Source organism: Haliotis cracherodii, unplaced genomic scaffold (assembly GCF_022045235.1).
Source record: "Haliotis cracherodii isolate W230 unplaced genomic scaffold, xgHalCrac1.p SCAF_3, whole genome shotgun sequence".
NCBI lineage: Eukaryota > Metazoa > Mollusca > Gastropoda > Lepetellida > Haliotidae > Haliotis > Haliotis cracherodii.
The window spans coordinates 68,137,329-68,158,830 of NW_027266286.1; the positions used below are offsets into that span (position 1 = coordinate 68,137,329).

General features: G+C 38.7%; 1 protein-coding gene and 1 pseudogene across 1 annotated transcript; one reads left to right on the top strand and one right to left on the bottom strand.

The window, feature by feature from the left end:
• Positions 1-628: 628 nt before the first annotated feature.
• On the top strand, positions 629-4,366 carry LOC139475646 (uncharacterized; annotated as a pseudogene).
• A 6,798-nt stretch (positions 4,367-11,164) lies between these two features.
• Positions 11,165-17,606, bottom strand: LOC139476030 (myb/SANT-like DNA-binding domain-containing protein 4). Its single transcript, XM_071259269.1, has 7 exons — positions 17,431-17,606; positions 12,807-12,872; positions 12,493-12,589; positions 12,249-12,318; positions 11,837-11,968; positions 11,498-11,539; positions 11,165-11,337 (listed from the first exon to the last, which is right to left on the bottom strand). The coding sequence occupies exons 1-7, from the start codon at positions 17,604-17,606 to the stop codon at positions 11,165-11,167; spliced, it is 756 nt and encodes a 251-aa protein (XP_071115370.1).
• Between the last annotated feature and the right edge of the window lie 3,896 nt (positions 17,607-21,502).

Below are 21,502 nucleotides of genomic sequence, written 5' to 3' on the forward strand. Positions count from 1 at the left end.
AAGCAACTGGTAAATAAGTAACAAAATATACTTGATATTTTGTCCTACAGAAGGCGTATCCAGATAATATTGTACTTACGATAAACGAAAACTCCAATACACATATTCCAAGACAACTTTAATTATGAATTTCCTTTTTTTCACAGAATTTTATCAGATCATTAGATCCACACTTGTCCCATGCATTTTCTGTTCGGGTATTTGGATACACTTCGCGCACACGTTTTAAAATACCATCTGGGATCCCTTTCCCGTTTTATCCACACCAATCCTTCATCTGCTGCAACGTTTAATTCCGTTCCTCCCATAACAGGGCTTGATCTCCAATCGCCAGCAGTGGTTTTTTTAGTGGTGGTTTATTTTTATTTACGCAATCTGATTGGCTGGCTGAGAGTGGAGAGCTGTGTCGTCGTGTTTTGATTGGCAGTCTAAAAATAAATTCCGGCACTATATTCGAATCGGGGAATCCGGAGGTCGTCTGGTGCAGGAAATACTCAGCTGTCAAAACATTAGGCCCCACACCGTAGTGACGATGTTTCAATCACCGAAAGTTGGTGATCAAGTGAAAATTTGTGGGGGAGGAAGGGGTGTGATATGCGGAGATGTATATGAGAATTTCGGCTTCCCGATGTACGAGATTAAGTGGCAGAATGGGAAGACGGTGACCGAAGCAAGATACCGCTTCGATATTACGGAACCAGGTGAGCCATTCCGGTAGATTCTTCACTGGGAGTTTTCAATGCTAATAAAACAGCTAATGAAACAGTTAATTAATTTATGTAAAAATACTGATAAACTACCATATTGCTTTTGGTATTTAAAAAAACTAACCATCAAACACATAAGCAATGTCACGTTATAAACGAAGTGTTGATATGGAGCCGATCGATCGTTTGTGTTACCCAGCGTCCAAAGCATATTTCATAGTTATTTGAAAATAATGGAGACTTAAACTTCATATTTCAAGAAAATAAAGACTCGAATAATTTGTATCTAACGCAATACTTAATTTTAATGAAGGAAACGATCATACTTTGCCGGACCGTACAGCGCACGACCAGGGTGTACTGCAACCACATCAGTTGTCTCCCCTTACAACAGGTAGAGTTTATCCAGATCAATATAATTCATCTATTTTGGCCTATAATTATTTGGTTTTTTTTTAACTTGAAGACTTCAATAATTGAAACATACAATTTCAGGGAATTTATGAAGCTAATTTTTTATATGTAAAAAACCAACAACATTACCACATTTAAACTTGAATGTATTAAGTTATAAGTACCTTGATCTCTGAACACTCAAGAAAGTAATATATGTATTTATTTTGTTTCTTAACTATTTTGATTTCTTATAGGGAGCAGTGAAAAATTAATTTCATATCATTATTTTAGGTAGAAACTCACGAGCGAAAGAAAGGAATGGGCCAAAGAAAAGATCAAGAGAGAGTTCTCCATTCAGAGGTAAAATTATGATATTTGATATTCATTTTTTTTTAAATTCTGAAAAATTGGTTATTTTGTTTGGGTTCAAGGCTTGCCGAGAACTTAGTCATAGGAACGAGGCTTGCCGAGTCCCTTACCATGACCTACCACAAGTATAAATAGATAAAATAAAATATACACACATAAATCATAAGTAAATCCAGTATACATACACTATTAACAGATTTTCAATCCATTTAGGTTAATCATAAATTATAGTTACTTTCAAAGTCAGTGCTGTTGAGTATCTAAATCGATGAATAACTGTTATTAAATCTCATGTTTTTTATTTGTAGATGTTAGACTAGATGGTTCAGATGATGAGTTTGATGAAGAGTTCAACAACTGGATGTCATCTAGCCAGGAGGAAATACAGCAATTCATCAAGGCACAAGAAAATAAGAACACCGCCAAGAAAACTATTTCAAACATGACAACACGTGGTTAGAGAAAAATAGAGGTGAAACAAGACCCCTTCAATCCATCACTCCACACAGACTTAACAGTCACCTTTGCAAGTTTTTTATGGATGCCAGGAAAAGTAACGGTAAAAACTATGAACCATCATCCCTTACAGGTAAAATTACGCACTTTAGAAACATTATTAAAGTAATATCCAATATCATAAAAACATGGGTCTCAGATTGGCAAGTTTTCACTATTACATTTACAGGTGTTAACAAACATGATAAAGAAATTGAAGTTTAATATTTTGGTAAACATCCACATCATTCACTAACTATCATTCTGATAGCAATGTATAGTATATATTCCAAAATAAGGAACAATCTGATTACAGTTAGTTTAATAGATGACACATAATATTTGAACATCTTAAATTTCAAAGTAATTATACAAATCTAAATTTAAATATATTGTTATGATGATTTTAATTTTGGTTTATTCTACATTAGGATAATGAACTTAATATCAAATTATTATTTAGAACAGTCTGCTCATTACTAAAAGTATGAAGCATGCTTATCTTCAAGTTCTTAAAGACATTTTACTTGCAGGAATGTTATCATCATTCAACCGACATCTGAGGGAACACAATTACGCCTACTGTTTCATTAGGAGCGAGGAGTTCTCCCAGCTTAATATGGTCATTGCTTCCAAACAAATGGAACTGAAAAGAAGTGGGAGAGAAAACAGACCTCGTAAAGCGGATTGCCTCACAGAAGATGAAGTCGACAGGCTTTACTCATCAGGTAAATCCATGTTATGATAAATTTATTCAGCTCTTAACATCCAAATATCCTGTGACAATTAGTTCTTTAGCTATGAAAAAACATATGAAAACAGCTTAAACTTTTGTAACGAGCGAAGTGGTGCTCTTAAAGCATACTGCGAAGTATGCTATTAAAGGTCTGTATGTAACGTATAATTGGCCGGTGTTCTCTTTACTGATATAAAGTCTCCCTCTCTCCCTCAGGTCAACTGGGATCACACACACCGGAGGCGCTCCTGCACACTGTAGAGCGCGACGATTATGAGCGATCTACAAAAAAAGAGGTGGAGCAGATCCAAATAATATCAGGTAAGGAAAATAAATTGGTGATGATTTGTGAGTATGAATATTATATAAATACAACTTAATGCGCAACAAAACCAAAATATTCAATTGTTTAAAATATACTTCAATAAAATTGATTTTAATGTAATTTGAAATCATCTTCTGGTATGTTTCAAGGATGAAAGAAATGTAACTCTTATGAATTATAATGAGTGACCTTACACAAATAATTTTTTAATTAATCAGTAAAATAGATCATCAATGATGTGAAAGATACTTTCACTATTTCTACCTATCATTTGTTTGTCTTACAGACAAGTTGAGCCAAAGATGTGGGCTACTAAGGAGAACCCAGAACGTTGTCCTGTAAGGATGTTCAAAAAGTATTCAGAATTGAGGCCAACACATTACATGAAGGAAACTGATCCCTTTCATATAGCAACTTGTACAGACATGAATAAGTCCAAGAAGTGGTTCAGGGGACAGCCAGTAGGGATCAAAGAGTTGGGTTCCTCTTCATGAAATCTATGGCAAAAGCAGCAGGTAATTTATGTTTTCCATCTATATGATCTAAATATCAATATCATAAGAGAACATGTAAATTGTTCATATCAATACATGATAATGTTTACACTACAGTGATGATAACTTGACTTAATTACTAAATGCAGATTTAATATAACAGTTATAATAATTTCGAATAAACCATTATGATTCAGGTTTGACAGATGGAGGACCACAAGCCAAAAGGTTGACCAACCATAGTGCGAGAAAATATGTTGTCCAAAAGTTGTGCGATGCTGGTGTTCCTAGCAACCAAGTGATGCAGGTTAGGAGCTCCTCTAAATGTTAAATCCATGAATATTCAAAGTTAAATAATCAAATTTCATGTTTTAAAACTTGTAAAGATCTGTGCAACTTCCCTATGTCAACATGATACAAAGAAAATACTTATAACTAAATTTTAGGCATGAAATTGACATACCCCATATCTCATAAAAATGTATTATTTATTTAGCTTATTAATTGCAGATATCTGGCCTCAAGAATGTGCAAAGCCTAAATGACTACAGTTCACTGAACAGCAACCAACATAGAACCATATCTAAGATTATTGGTGGACAAGCAAAAAGACCCAGAAACACAAGGTCCTGTGAGCCCCATACCAGATCCTGTGAGCACCATGGTGTCCAGCCAGATGTCCAGAACAAGTTCTGAGCAGAGGGAGAGCCACACAGTCAATGTCTCCAGGGGTGTAGATCCCGTGCAGGGAATGTTCAACAATATATATGGGGGCACATACAACATCACAGTTAATTATTTCAACAGTATTAAAGACAATGTATTAAAAGTTGTTAATATTTGATAACTGTTGAAATGATATTTTATTGTTTACATATATCCTATGTCTTTATGTTTCACACACATTAAACTATTGTGCTTGTCAAATTCATTGTTTCTTGTCATTCTCAAATGTGTGAAAATTAGACAACTCAGTTAGTAACATTTTTGGTGTTATGATGGTAAATAGTATGTTCAAAAGTCAAATTGTCCACAGAATTAGATCTAGTAATTATTTTCTTCTTCTTTTTTTTACATAATGAAACTACATATGCTCACCATGTTCAGGAACAAAACAAAAAAAGGAAGAAGAAAGATGACATGAAATAATCATCACTTTACATATTGAATTATTCACTGTAAAATTAGTTTAAAGAGGAAAATTCGTTTACAATTATTTCAATTCTTTGATGGAGTTGAGAAGATTCACCTAGCAGTAATCAGCTGATCAGTTACCTGAGTTGGTACTGAATCTAGCCTGATCAATCCTGCTGACAGTACCTTGAGCCCTTGTTTTGCGTTATCAATATTTTACAACAAAAAATGTATTTAATTTCCTCTTATTTGGGTTTATAACATTAGTTTCCAGTGGACAAATAAACGTATGACGTGTTTACATACACTCAAAGGTGGACCTATTTAGTGTTGCGCATTGAGACTGATAGTCGCGACGAGATGTATACAAATAGTTATGGGCCGGGTAATCCAAAACAATAATAGATATCAACTCACATTACTAATTCTCAAAACGTTACTCCCATCATCTTTTAATAGTTAACAATGCCAGGGAAGACTCCCGTGGGTTGTCGTCGATAGAGCCTATTTACTTGTTTTCGGTGCAGTTGTATTACTGGGCATATTTGAAAACGAGGCTCGGGGGAATCCCGAGTGGTTACTGAACACGGGAAATCTTCAACTACGAGCTCGACATTTTATGGCGTATTGTTATAGGAGAAAAAGGATTAACCAAAACAATCTACACACGAGTAATTAATCTGCCACGATTAGAACGAGGCTTTGCCGAGTTCTAATCGTGGCAGATTAATCACGAGTGTGTAGATTTTTCGGTAACAACCGAACACAGTGGTTAATCCTCTATTTCTTCAAGTCCAAGAATCTACGATCTTTCCAAACACTTCGATTATTTAGAAGCAATGTGTACGAATCGACGAATTTCTGCAACATGGTGGCCATACCATTGCCTAACTGCGATTGCCTGTGCCGTGTCACGCATGGTTTAACTGCGATTGCCTGTGCCGTGTCACGCATGGTTTACAAATAAGTGTGAACATACATATTCGGCTTCATCTGATTCCACAATGAAATCTAGCTGTGACACTGGTTCACTAGTCCCAAGAATCGGCACTGAATTTATCAAAGTTTCTGTTGCACTTACAAGGGCGGGAAGAGAGGCGCCATCTTGTCGATTCGAGTTGTGAATCGGAATTATGTCATCTTGAATTGGAACTTTCTCCACGATATAATCGAAATGACCAAAGGCTCCCTGAATATCTCGAACAACTCTTCGTCAAATTTGGCTTCACATGAAAATGTTTTGTTGCTCATATTGAAGAAAAGCGAAATTACAAAGTTCTTGACAGTTGTAAGCAGCAACTCGATGCGCTCATGGGGCGTGGCTGCTAGGAGATCGCGTGGTCAGAAAGGGGAACACAAACAGTTTTCGAAAGTAATAAAAGAAATACGCAGTGAAATCCAAAAGTACAATGTCTGGGATATTTTTTGATAATAATATTCACGAAAAAAAATCTTTTCTAAAAATGCAAATTAATTTATCAATTTATCCCAAGGTCGTAACCCTGATCACGTGGTGGGTATTTGGAAGGAATCTTTGCGATGAGGCCGTTATGTAATACATTGTTGAATTCAACTGCCCAGGAAGATTGTTGAGGCGTTGACATTATGACAGATGTTCGTCATGGATGGAGAGAAAAAATGTATCAGAGAGAAACATTGTTGCTTTGACCTTCGAGGCAAAACATGTGTTAATGCCGAAGTAGCCAGCGACCTGAATGTAAGCTTGATGAAAATAATGTTAAAACCCATTTTCACGCACATGACAGAATTAATGTGACAAATATTTAACTGAACATCGTTTCGAAGTCTTTGAGGCTGTCCGTATTTTAATATTTTTACCTCCATTCCGACGTAAAATAAAATGTCTTCGTGTCTCAATTTTGCTGCCGCTGTGGAAAATTGCGCACCGATCTAATAAAAGAAATACTACTAGATCTACCATTGCACCGTCTTAAAAGAACAAGGTAAACTTTATCTTTGTTCCGTTGTTTATTGAAAATTCGTTTCCAAAGCAAGCGAATCAATCTACATCATAAATTAATTCATAGACTGCATTCTAGTACCAAGTGTAAAACCTTTGTTTTTAAATGTCATAAAATAACTTACACAAATATTGAAAGACATTTTTTGATAAATAATTTATTTTATTTCGTCCGCCCGTTCTCTGGTTAGTTGAGGCTTGAGGGGAGAAACACATACAATAAATATGGATGGCCTTATGCAAATGACACTTGGCATGCCAATCAACAGGGATCTGGATCGTTAAAGTCTGTTGGAATCAACAGTTCTGAGCTACATCCAGCTACCAGTGTAAAAATCAGGTCAAGAATGATATTAAAAACAAGTTTTTACGGCTGCAAACTGCTCTTTGATAAAAAGGGTCAAAATATTAATGTCACTGAACATACTCAACGCTATTTCGCGCGAACTGTACACGGACTTGATTAAAGATCTCCATCAGAATCCACTATTGCTAATCTTGGGCTTTGGACAATGATTGGCTATATCGTTAAGTGTAAACTTCAGCTGCTCAACCTGTAACAATTTTGTTAAACATCTTTTTTTGTGCATACATTGCAAATCCAACTAATCCTAAATCTGTATGTAGAGAATTATTATCAGTTCTTAACAAGTATTACCTACGAAACAACCTTTGTACATATGTAAGCTGTGGTGTATTTTCTACAAAGAGAAACTGGAAGCAACTGGTTAATAAAACCATTCATCAATATGAAGAAAATATGTGGCGCAGAAAAGTTTCTGTCAATACAGGTCTTTTTCGCTTCATGCTTATACACACAAAGCTTACTCACGATATAGTATGGCAACTAACATCTATGTACCCAGAACAGAGGTCAAGTTTAAAATTTTGTGTTTGCGTTTCATCACGAAACAAAACTTCGAGGGACTGTTTATTGTGTAACAAGCATGCCTTTGATTATGATAATCACATCATATTAAATTGTGAAGCTCTACTGCAGGGAAGAAATGAAATGTTTTCAACGTTTATTGATCTGCTTGATGTTGAAACCTATATCCAGTTGGAATTACAAGATGAAGAAGCTATGTTGTCATTTTTCTTTGGTGCTGATACTCACTTCTCACAATGTATTGATATAGTTAAATGGGAATCTGTTATACTGATATTTTCTGCTTATGTACTTACACTAAAGCCTTACCTTGATTATGTCATCTAAACTAACCTTTTGTACTGTGTGAATGGCATAACACTGGTGCTACTGTCTTGTATTGTATATATGTACAGGTAATATGAGTTTGTGTGAATACGTTTGATTAATTATGTATAATCTTCGGATTAACTTCTGGAGGAAATAAAGAATCTCTCTCTCTCTCTCTCTCTCTCTCTCTCTCTCTCTCTCTCTCTCTCTCTCTCTCTCTCTCTCTCTCTCATTGCTACTGGGGAATGAAAAAACGACAAGAAACTACTTTGATCACTTGAAAATATTTTTTACTATTACAGGGATGTTTTACACGACCGTTGTCATCCAGATTCCAGATGAGGCAAGAAGAACACAACGAAGAAAAACATTGTTGAAATCACCGATTGCCGTATATATTGTGAGAAATGCTATTTATAAACTGCAGATATACCGTACACCACAGGATAACGATTGGTGCCCCAACACATATTATGTTTCTTGTTCATTTACACTGTTCATATGCATCACGACCAACGTATTTCGTTCTCGTCCAGAGATCTAGAACTATAATTTGTGTGTTGGACTATTGTGTTGGATAAATCGTGGACATTCCACGATATCATTTTATGAAGATGTGAAGACGACATGGCAGGTAGGTTTTGAAACCAAAGATGTACGCGTTTGTTGAAAAGTCTTGGAATCGTTTGGTAGATATTTACATTACCATTAAAACTTACGTCCTTGTTGTCAAAAGGCCCACGTAGGTGGGTGTTAACATGACGTCACCCGTTTACGCATTAACCAATGAAATGTATGTGTTATCATGACGTCATATTGACCTGTCAGGGCCCCGATCCACAAAGCCTTCGTAGCGCTACGAACATCGTAAAACCCGTCGTAACTTTATGACAAAAATCTTAAGCGATCCACAAAGCTTTCTTAGTGAAAATATCTCGTAAAGTTAAGAGAAAAATTATGAGTGGTCAGTACCTATCGTAAATCAAGCATTTCTGTCGTAACTTTAGTATCAAGATGGCGGCATATTTTTTGCTTGGCTTATTAGAAGAAAAGGCAACACGATCACGACCAAGGGTGTTTCGAGACCGAAGTCGAGTACTTGACACGCTCGATGATGACAGCATAATCCGGCGCTACCGGCTACCACGTCATGCCATTTTTGAACAGATAGACTTACTGAAGCCATATCTTGCTTCCCAAACAGAGCGTTCCCATGCATTGTCCCCGGAAACACAGGTTTTGATTGCCCTCAGATTTTACAGTAAGGGGTCGTTCTTCACTGAACTAGCAGACTTGCATGGGGTATCCCAGTCCACTGTGTCACGGGTGTTTACCCGTACAAATGAAGCCATTGTCAAACAACAAAAACTGATTTCGTTCCCAAAGGCAACTTCCGACCAACGTGTCACGAAGGAAGCATTTTATAACATAAGCAGATTTCCAAAAGTGCTTGGTTGTATAGATGGCACCCTCATACCTATCATGCGACCCACCGGGGATGAAGAAGCGGTTTGCGTTTGCAGGAAGGGCTTCCATGCCGTAAACGTTCAAGCTGTCTGTGACGCAGAGCTAAGGTACATCACTTTTCACAGACGTTAACAACACCCAGCAACATCCTTATTTAACAAATGATAGGGTCAGTATGAATCAATAATTCGTATACAGATGTAATAACAACATTATTCAGGGAAACATCAAAGGATACACACCTTGTTTACTCTCTTTAATGACCTTGACAATGACTAGTGGTGCCACCTACTCATTTTGTTGACCAATCATTACGTAAGGCCCAACATGGGTTTTGTCATGAGGTCCAATACAGGTTTCTATTACCGTGCGGAATTACCATTGTGATAAAGGACGATTGTTTTAGTACTTAAAGCAATGCTAACTGCTGAATAAATGAAGAATAAAGAAAACTAAACAGCCAGTTGGGCTATCTCTCTCTCTCTCTCTCTCTCTCTCTCTCTCTCTCTCTCTCTCTCTCTCTCTCACACACACACACACACACACAGGGACTTGAGAAAATAACTTTAATATCGATTTATGAATGCATGGCTGATGGAAGAATTATAAATATGTATATATATAATCAAAAGGTTTACAAGTGTGGTTTCCAAGTGGCCTGGTTCAACTCATGATTCGTTCATGCTACAAAACAGCAAGATTGGGCAGTATATGGAGACTGCTGGGAATGACGGATGGCTGCTAGGCGATTCAGGGTAACAGCAAATCATTTGTGTAAACATAAGTTGTATTGTAACCACTACAGAGATATGAAAACATATAAACAAGAAGTTGATATTTTGTAACTTGGCACACAGAAGACCATACTGTAATCATAATGTGATTTTCAGATTCCAATGTTTATTTCATATTAGTCACTTTAAAATATATTGATCATAAATTGAAAGCAGCGACCATGAAATCTAGCTTTGAGTGAAAGTGATTTCCCCTTGTACTTAAACCCAAATTTCACAATGTAAACTGACACCAATAAAATTGTCACGAAATGAAATAACATTTGAAGTGAAATATATAAGCTGGTATTTTAAGTTGTCTTTCAATATTTAATGGCATGGTCAGTATGTTTAACAGAATTACAATTTTTCCATCAGATATGCATGTCGCCCATGGCTGCTTACGCCAATAGTTAACCCTACAACACCGTCTGAGGAATGTTACAACACTGCACACTGCAGAACACGCAACACTGTGAAGAGGGCTTTTGGACTCCTTAAATCCAGGTTCAGGCATGTATATGTTCATCCCTTATTCTACTCAATCATATATATCATTTTTCAATATTTGAGACATTAGTATGGCATACATTTGTGCTAATGACAGATTAAGATTTATGCTTTAATATAATACTCATACTTTAAAGTAAATCAGAGATATGGTCTTTTTAGAATATTTCAAGTTTTACACATAATAATGGGACTATTCTATCTTATCTGCATTCTGAACAAAGGGTAATGTTTGTGTTTATATACATTATTAGGTGCCTACATAAATCAGGTGGCTGCCTGCCGTTCACCCCTCCAAAATGCCATCAAGTTGTGTATGCAACCTGTCAGCTGCATAACTTCTGCATCAGCCAAAAGATTGCCAGCTCCTCCTACATAAGAAGACCTGATCCAAGAAGATGGGATAGCTTACCTGGGACCTCTCAATGACGGCCTCAAAGTCCGACAAGCTGTCGTCAATAACTGTTTCTCTAAATGATTGTATGATTAAGATAAACGACTTTTTGTAACCGATGATAAATGACAACAGAAGCTACATTATCAGTATGAATTTTTATATTTGGGAAAATTAATCAAAGTTTAAAGGAACTGAATAACTGGTGATACATTCAGTTGGCCAGAGTGGCCAGCTTCCAGAGAAATGATGTAGGCCAATTTCTGTTCTTCCACATGTAATCTCTTTTTTTCCACCTCAAGAAGCTCTTTCAGCACATTCAGTTTATCCCTCTCAATGTTCAGAATGTTATCTTTGTCTGAATTTTTTTTTCATTTTACATAACACAAGTCTCACAGCAACAGTTATGTCTCGTCCATCTGTATACAAACTTCATCAAAACAAAAGTCAGGGTTTCTTGAGAAAATTACATTTTTTCTCTTTCTATCATTTCAAATTTGATGTATTGCTGTACATACCACTGAGAGTCTGTGTGGCCTTAACATGTGAAACTGCATCAACTGTATTAAAGAAACAAATCATTTAACTGAGACATGTGAATGTTGTATTTAAAACATATCCACAGGAATATTAAGTAAACACCTCTCTCCCTATAATACATAATACATAAACACATACAGAGATTGGAGTTTCAGGCAAACAATTAATACATAAACACATACATACAATTAAAATCCATGAACTGTATTTCTAAGACCTGTGATGTTGTATACAGTTGCAAATCTCTCCCCACCCAGAACACTTAAAAATTGTATTAAATTTATTGTGCATTATTTCCATTATGTATATGGTAATACCTTGAGGAACATCATCTGCCAACATCACACTCTCTGAGTACATGTATGTTGGTAGTACAAAGGCCCCATCATAAGGCAAATCCTGCAGGGCTTGAAGAGTCTCTGGAAAAACTGGAGTTGCTGGAGTAGTGTCTGTAAGTAATAAGATACATGTAGTTCCAATTTACCAATTTCTCTACAATGAAAAAAGGCAAAATCTACAAAAAGTATGGTTATTAATGGAACTATTAATCAAATTTCAAAATCAACTTTAAGTTTTTACTCCATCTTTTATCTTACATGATCACAATTACCTTTACTGCATGACATAATCTGTAATATGTCTGACATATGGTCATTAACATAAACTATGAGACCGGTTAAGTAAACAACTGCACATACAGCCAATCACACAACCAATTACGTAACTTACTTTCATATTCTTCACTTTCAAGGCCACCCTCACAGCCTTGAATCGAGCAGGGAGGTATGAATGATACAACCTGAAATCAATATTTCTTTCAATGCATGTTACAATGTTAATGTTCTCTGTAATAAGGAAAGAAGTACTTTACCTAACAACTTATTGGTCAAAAGATTACCTGTTTGTTATAATCACAATCTAACTGCTCCTTTAAGAGCTTTTCATATAAATTGTAAAATTACAATTCAACAGCAACTATATTCATTTCATTGAGGCTGGATGGTGGAGGCCCCCCACCAGTTCTCGTTGCCTCCCTCCTTCTTTCAGCTTCTTTTTTCTTTGTTTGACTCCTGATGGAACAAAATATATAAATGAGCAAACACACCTCGTATTTTCTAAAAAAAGTGTCCAGTATAAACAATTTTAATCTATATTTAATAACAGCTAAATATGAATGTTTCACTGAACATGTATGTCAGGACAAGCACATGTTTTATACCATGCAATGAGTATTTGTTTACATACAATAATATTATGTTCTAAATTGTTCTGTGTGTATACACATACTTGTAGTCCATCCACTTCTTTTTAACATCTTTGGTCAGTCTCTTGACACCACTGTTTGCACTGATGCTGAAACAAGATCAGTGAACTTTAATAAATAAAAAAAGTAATAGAGTGAAGGGTTAGAACTCCAAAATCCCAGCAACATAATGTATCGAGAGAATGTCTCGTAGAAAATACGGATAGAGTGGTTTCCCTTTCTAAGTGACAAAATGGCTGATCGTGACACTGCAGCGCTAGTTCCAGCTTATGTATCGCCAGTTGAACCGTTGCTTATCACCCAATGCGATATCTACACACCAGGAACACGACGTTACAGAGGCCGGGCAAGGGAGATAACTCCGGAGACTTGCCATTATTATAACCACAAACAATAATGATGGCGTGTCCACCTTTTCTCCTTCTCTACATGAGGATAATGAGTTTGAACCAATGGATGGACAATCATTGAAATTTATAGTTGTAGAAATTGCAAAATAACTGCCTGTTTTATAAAGTACAGGATTATTGAATTTATTAAATACTTATTGATTACGCACTGTAAGTCCCTTTTTGTTCATAAAGTCACACCAAAAAGTCAATGTTTTGAAAGGAACTGAAAAAGAAGAGTACTGATGAACCATCATTGGACAGACTTACCTCAGGTTCATGGGGATTATTCTGCCCCTTTTTGCGTACTCGCAAACACAAGTATTTATGTTTCAATCATCTGACATTGTAAGCAAACACAACACAGTATTAGAACCGTCATAGGACAGACTAACATCAGGTTCTAAGGGATTATTTTGCCCCAATGAAGAAAAAAACATTTAAAAAATCTAACACAAAATCTTGAAGATGTGAGGGTCTCCGTCTTTCCCGTTTTGGACGGCTACTGTCCTTTATGGGTTCTGGAGGCTGGACTATCTCTGATGGAGGATCTGGATATTGTGGAGATTCGCTTCCATTTTGATTGAATAGGGGTTGAACAATGACACGTTCTGGCGGAGCCTCTAAAGGCTGATGTGGACTCTTGTCTGTATGCTCAATGTCTACCATGACTGACTCGTTGGACTCATCATTGTCCTTTTGGCTGACTTGGGGTTCTGGAAGGGTTGGCGAGACATGATGACAATCTGAAGATTGGACACGATATGCAGTGTCTCGCACTTGTGTGCCAACAAACTTGCGTATATCGCACCATGGGCCATCAACATTGGTGACAAGGTACCGTGAACGAGAACAAGCTTTAGAACGATCTGATGTCACGTACACAATGTCCCCGACCTTTTAGACCTGGTGTGTTGCTAAGTTGCCACTTCCAGCTTTGGCTTTAACACTATGAGGGTGGTTTTTCACGCGAGATTCGTGTTGTGAGGATATTAATGTTCTGTCTGACATGGGAATCTAAGTGAGAAAATTGGTCTCATTGGGTCCAAACTTCTCGAGCTGAGAGACCATCTTGACAAACGCGTGTGTTTAATGAGGCAACAGCTACAGCTAGGGTTGTTGATGAGATCGGTCCCCTTGACGGGTCTGTTCGTAGAATTTCAAGTTCCAATTCTTGAATAGCTTTCTGAGCCACTGGATTTTTGTTAACGTTTTTCAAGTGACATTCTGTGCTTCAGCAGCAAGGGGTCCTTTTGCAAGGACAGAAATCCTGGGGCAGGATCAACACGAACGACGCATCTAGGGCCATCAAGTGGACACATGCCTACACACAAGCGAATAAGAGCATCACGCACGGTACATGCCTTCTCATCTTCAATGAGACATGATACTGTATATGATGATACACACTCTCTGAGTACAAAAATCATTTGTCTCTCTCAGCGCATCACATCAGCTGCGTAGGCAATTCCTATCACCTCGGGAGGTTCGGATGTTGATTGTTCGACTCTTACTGTTGGTGTCTATCTAAGAGCCGCACACTGATGACAAGCTGTTGAAATGCGTTCAATTTTTTTGTCACATCAAGGGCATTAAAGTATCTATGCAGAACCTTCTTCAGTTGATATGCTGAGGGATGGTTTAACTTGAGATGTTACAGTTACAACACCGTCAATAACCCTACGGGGGATAATGACACACTCTCTTGGCGGTTGCAAGGGATCAGCATACTTTACGACCAGTAATCCGTCTTTAGCCAAAGTGGCGACAGCTAGATAACGTTTGATATCTTTGATATTGGTCAGTTTCTTGGAGGGGCGTGTGCCTTGAACTAGGTGAACATGAGTACGCCTCAAAGCATTACATTCCCCCTGTAATGATCGCCATGTACTGCAAGTCATAAATGGCAGATGGGTTTTCCCGGACATTATATCCTCAACTGTGGTGATTCTTACGACAGAGTCTTCCATGGTCTCAATGAAGGAGCATATTTGACAAGACTGGTCAGAACACTCAGGTGCATTTCTGCTGTCAAAATCTGAAGGAATGTTAGACGTTCCCACTAGGTGATCTATTGGGGCTTGATACTGACTTTCAACAGAGAGGAAAGTTGATACCCTAGGACTTGCTGAGAACTCTCCCTTGCACAATTTCCGAAAGGCAAGTACACAAGGTTTACTATCTGTGAGGACGTGTGTTTTGTGGCATGATTGTATCAAGTCTGGACTGAAGTGTCTGATGGCAGCAGCAATCGACAATGCTTCAACCTCACATGGGATCCAAGATATCTGAAGTGGTTTCAACTTGGTGCTGAAAAATCCGGCTAGTTTCGTTTTTCCATCTTGGACAAGGTACATTGTGGCGCCAATACCTGGTTTTCTTAAAGCGCCATCTGTAACAATCCAAAGCTCATCATCAGGACGTGGAAGAGTGATTGTTTTATTCATCATCATGGCACATGAGTTCCTCCAAAGCAGTCTCGCTACCGGGCATTCCCATCGCTGATCGTGCATAAACCCTCACTCCACCGAATGGCGTTGCCACCCCACAATACTTCGTAGAATCCTTCGACAGAGGAATTTGGTAGAAGGCACTGGACAGGTCAGTGGTGATGAGGTACTTCCATTGGCTGATTTGTCGAAGGGTAGAATCAACATCAGGGAGTAATAATGGTTGGGGTTTGCTGTAGCGTCCTACGTCCCCAAATGAAGTTACAAGACGGTATCCTCATCATGAAATCATGTTGCCTGTTGCCCCTGAATCGAGAGTAAGGCGAAAACACCGGTGGTTGAAGAAGGCATCCATGTATGGAGATTCCTCAATGTGGATTCGCCTCGCTGATGTGTTATTATCAGGTAAGTCTGTCACATCAGTATTTGAGCAAAAATCCTCCTCATCACTTTAGGGTGTATCATCAAAAATGTGTGCGATCTGTCTTGCCTTCATCATATACTTGCGATCCCTCTCCGGCAGAAATTTGCACTCACTCAAAAAGTGGTTTACATGCATTTGACCGTTTTGCTGCTGTGCAGATCGGACAAGATTTTGAATTCTGAAAAGAACGCTTTGGATACTGGCTATGCGACGAGGCCTGAGATCGCATAACCTTTACATCTTCTGATGTGCGTATTTCCTCTAACAATGAGTCCAAAGCCTGAGAGATTTCAGGTTTGATAGAGGCAAGTGTGCGTGAACGTAACTCGGTTCCGTACCGTTGCTTAACTAAGCGAGGGAGGTCTTTGTGTAGAAGTCGTAGCCATGTCAATACTATGAGATTCTCTACAGTAGGTGATACATCCTCATCTTCTGGGATCTCCTCACCGTGATGAGTAATACCTGAGTCGCGCTGAAGCAAGTTGTCCTCAATAAATGCTGTTAAACGCTGGTATAAGTCCTCTGGTCTTTCATCTACCCCTAAGTGAATGTCGTCAAAGTCAAGAAAATGACCTCCAGTTGACTGAAACCCATAATGAAGGCGAATTGATTGCCATATGTACGGTAATGAAGTTGAATTCCTCACTATTGTACTCCTTGATATGACTGGACAATAGTTGGCAATCTGGCCTAACATTAGTTCCAAAGTTCTAACTTTCTGAACGGCAGTTTTACGCCGTGCCTCGGCGACGCACTCGCCATCGTCAGTGAACCCCCTGTTTGGGTTTGCACGAGATTTCTTAAGCCAACTAACACCTGCTTCTAATAAAGGGGTAAATGCGGTATCTGTTGATAAAGTGTACAACAAATTTTGTTTCCATCCCTCAAAGGAATTAATTGTCTTATTCTTTGTGAGAATCCACTGTTTTGGAGTCCTGTGTGTTTGTGCCATTGTGGTAACACGTGCAGTTACTAATACTAGCGCGTGTTAATCAAAACATTGATGCGTTTACCGATCCTAGAGAGAGCGTGACGCTACGATACCGCCTTGGAGAGGTATACCAGTCTCATCAGTTGCTACCGAAGGGTGAATACGTTTCCACGCTGCCACCACGCCAGTTGAACCGTTGCTTATCACCCAATGCGATATCTACACACCAGGAACACGCTTGTCAAACTTCTGTGTTTAATGGGGGACGTTACAGAGGCCGGGCAAGGGAGATAACTCCGGAGACTTGCCATTATAATAACCACAAACAATAATGATGGCGTTTATCCTTTGCATCAAGTTATTACCAAAGACGGGTTGTTGAAGTAACACCCTGTTGACAGGCTGGTGAGATAGCCTACACACACACACACACAATTTCATGGAATAACTCACCTCTGTGAAATTTCCTCCCATGCTTTCTTCTTCATTCTGTTAGTCAAATTGTTGGTAAACGACGAAAACAACACGTTCTTCTTCGACTGTACACCCTCTATTAGAAGGGCTAACTCACTGTTAGTCCAGTTCTTACTCCTTTGGCGTTTCAATGTCAATGGTTGACTAGAATCCATAATCGGTTTATAATACGACTGGCGTCGTCTGCTAATAGAGTGAGGGGATTCCCCTGTAAATTAATGACGTCATTGGGGAATCCCCCTATATTCTTACCTCCATCACATGAGAGCGACAATCTTAATTTACGACAATGATCGTAAGACGATGAATTTACGAACGGATTAAGATCGCTTTGTGGATCGGTCGCAAATATTAGTAAAATTATCTTAATTTCAATCGTAAACTCTTACGATATGTGTAGGTTACGAAGGCTTTGTGGATCGGGGCCCAGATCACTTGTATATACTCCGCCCACTAGAGTGCGGTAGTTACTACCGCAGATGGGGCTTTAATGTTACTTGCAGTATCCATGTCAGGAAAATAACATGCCTGACATTCAACATCTTCTCAAGCGTATGTGTAAGTCCTGACGTTTCTAATGAAGGATGCTTTCTTAGGTTCTTCTATATTTTAGCAATATCATCAGTATGTGTTTCTATGGAGATGACATTAAACAGAGCCTAATCCTATGAATAAGCAAACTTCAAAATGGATTTTGTGCATGTCAACATGAACGTTTTAAGGTAATTGTGTAATTGCCTTTGATGCACAACTGTGAATCTAAAACAAAGTTTTAATTAGGTAATGTGGGAAATATGTACTCAGTATTATTCACCCAAGAGAGGGATGGAAGCAGTTTACTGCGTCTCTATGTTATCCTTTTACCGAATTACGTTATTGCACCTGATGCAAAACAGCCGAATCCCTGAATGCATGTAAATGTAAACCTTTCATTGTAATTGCCTTATAACACACACACACACACACACACACACGGTGGGGTCACCTAGTGGTTTAATCTTTGATTAGACACGCTGAAGGCCCGGGATCGATTCCCCCGGGAATATTGACTAAAGCGGTGCAAAATACACTCTCACAAACTAAAGGTGTCACTTCATAGTAGACCCATCACTCCTGCTCACGACGAATGTCAGTGACGTCATGAGGACGCGGAGATCTGCTTCTCAGAGCTCGACAAGATCCTCAAGATTGGAAGTCGGCTTCAGGCCACATACAAGGAAATAGTCACTCTGTTGTGCAGTTGACAGAAGTAAACGTGCAATATGATTGTGTATGTTCTTTTGATTGATAACCACGTTGGAAGCCATGGTTAGTTATCACCCCATGTTTACATGTTACAAGTTTGCATCGGGACGGCATCGCTGATTTGGTTTATGCATGCCATTGTACCGCAATTCACACTCGATTATTTACTTACACCCGTCATATAGCTGGAATATTGCCGACTACTGTGTCGTTTAACAAAACAATATATAAACAAACACTGTTGGATAGTTCTGCACCTGTAAATCGCCAATCAGTCTCATCTAACACGGGCGGCCAGGTAGCCTTGTGGTTAAAGCGTTCACTTCACAAGTTCAAGTCCCAATATGAGCACAATGTGCGAAGCTATTTTTGGAATCCCCAGCCATGATACTGCTAGTATAATGCAAAATTGCATGTGACATCTCTTAATATAACTACCCTGTTGGAACTCTGTGACAGAACGTCTTGTCACATGAGACTGAAATAGGCAGATTGTGGTTACAATATAAAACCTGGCTAAATTTGGCCCATCACACGTCCACGGCTCGAGTCGTTGTTCATCACACCGGTCTCAGGGCTCATCTTTGAGAACAGCCTTTAAAGTAAAATATTGCTAATTCGAATATGACCTTATTTTCAGTAGTTCTCCATGAACATTATGACAGAATATTCTTCTACAGACAAGAGACCCGTGAAGATTCGGGGTAGAATAGGTCTCCAGCAACCCATGCTTGCCGTAAAAGGCGACTATGTTTGTCGTAAAAGGCGACTAACGGGATCGGGTGGTCAGGCTCGCTGACTTGGCTGATGCAGGTCATCGATCCAAATTGCGTGGCTCGATGCTCATGATATCAATCACTGGATGGTCTGGTCCAGACTCGATTATTTTACAGACCGCCGTCATATAGCTGTAATATTGCTGAGTGCGGCGTAAAACAACAAACCAACCAACCAACCATGAACATTAATTCTTTTGTATTGGAAAGTGAGGATGGACTAAAACAAAAACAATTTACAGATAGTTAATGTATTTAGGGATACAGATGGATATAGTGACTGGTTGTAGGTGTAGTGCACAATACACAATGGTGCCACGAAGTTGTACCAGAAACAGATGCCTGCAAGGGGATTAAATGGATCGGATGGTCAGGCTCGTTAATTTGGTTATTAGGGTGTCATTGCACCGCTATGGCCTGTGCGGTTCCAATGATATATACAACGGGTAGACCTATATTATATTATTTAATAGTGCCGATCTTTAGCTTGGATATTGCTTGTTACGGGAATATGAAAATATAGCGAGGAAAGGGGATAAGCCAAATATGACCGAGTACAGGGATAATGATTTTGGTTATATTCATATCGTCGAAAATACCCGAGCACACATGTAATGAACATAAATGGGTACAGGGATTAACAAAATATAATGAATGAGAGAGTGAGTATGGTTTTACGCCGCTTGTAGCAATATTACAGCAATATCGAGGCGGGGGACACCAGAAATGGGCTTCACACATTGTACCCATGTCGGGAATCGAATCCGGGTCTTCCACTAGGCTACCCGACCGCTCAAAATATAACGAGGAACGGGGAGAAACAAAATATAACGGTGTACGAGGATCAACAAAATATATCTGGAATGTTGCTGGGTAGTAGGCTAAATAGAGAATACTGCACTCGTTTTCGTAAGATACTATTTTCACGAAACGAGAGAACTTTCTATGGCATCTGACCGAGCGAAATACGAGATCAGATACCCTAGAAAGTTTAGGAGTTTCGTGAAAGTAGTCTGTCTCTCAGGAGAACGAGTGTAGTATTTCATATATTACCCACACGTTGATGGACGAATATAGCGTTTTTGTTAACACGCCAAATGGAAGCTGGCTCAAACTCTGGTTGCGCATGAATAGTAAAATGCCCAAATATAGACATGTTAACTTATCAATGCATTGGTAAATAGTTCCTGTTGTTTGTGTATGAATCATTGACACTGTAGCTCATGCCAGAAAATACCAGTTTTAATTTGGAGAGAGTAAACTAACTGGAATGTGTATGATGTGTGTACACTGAACAAGAACAAGAAAAATGTCAAACGTCGCCTCCCCTTTGAATCACAGCCATGCTGCGGAGACGGTCACTCACTCTGCCAGTGTATTCAACGGTTAGTGTACTGAACATCTCGGCGTTTTGGAGCATAGAAATCACTGTGATCCCCTAGGAAGTTAAAGTTTATCGTTCCATCGTATATAGGAGCAGAGAAAATGGAATTGAAAAAGCCGCAACGAGTTTGCTTGGATTGTGCAGACGTCACAACATTGATGGAACGATATGTGCTTTCGGGAAGGGCAAGGTCAGCGCGAGTGTTTGGACACGTTACTAAGCTTACGATGTTGAACCCTAGATATATCGCTGTAGTAGTTCACACTTTGGATATTTTTGTGACCTGACGTTTGAATGATTTCAGTGTCAGGTATCCCATCTCACGGAGTGACTGAATCATGGTTTTCACGTTTTCCAGTGATTCCCACTGAATTGGATATTCTTTAAATGACTGAGCCAAGTTTATTTTTTCCAACTGGTCCACGTTTAAACCAAGAATGGTTAGGGGCAATTTCGAATTGGCCCAAAGGGAACGGGGTATATAGTGAACAAAAATCTGCCGGGTGAAACTGGCATACAGATTGTACAGTGAAACTGGATCATGGGTCGTTAGAAGACTATGCAAGGGGAGCTTGATAGAACTTCGCTAAGCTTCGAAAACTCACGATCTTGTAACAAGGACCTTTCGCAACCTCTTGAATTTAGA

What these genes read in the sequence shown, in the direction of transcription:
- LOC139476030 (XM_071259269.1), bottom strand. Translation starts at nt 17,606, where the DNA reads ATGGATTCTAGTCAACCATTGACATTGAAACGCCAAAGGAGTAAGAAC. An exon ending in TGGGAGGAAATTTCACAGAG is followed by an intron (nt 12,873 to 17,430) that starts GTGAGTTATTCC and finishes ATCTTGTTTCAG; the next exon opens with CATCAGTGCAAACAGTGGTG. An exon ending in AAGAAGTGGATGGACTACAA is followed by an intron (nt 12,590 to 12,806) that starts GTATGTGTATAC and finishes TTGTTCCATCAG; the next exon opens with GAGTCAAACAAAGAAAAAAG.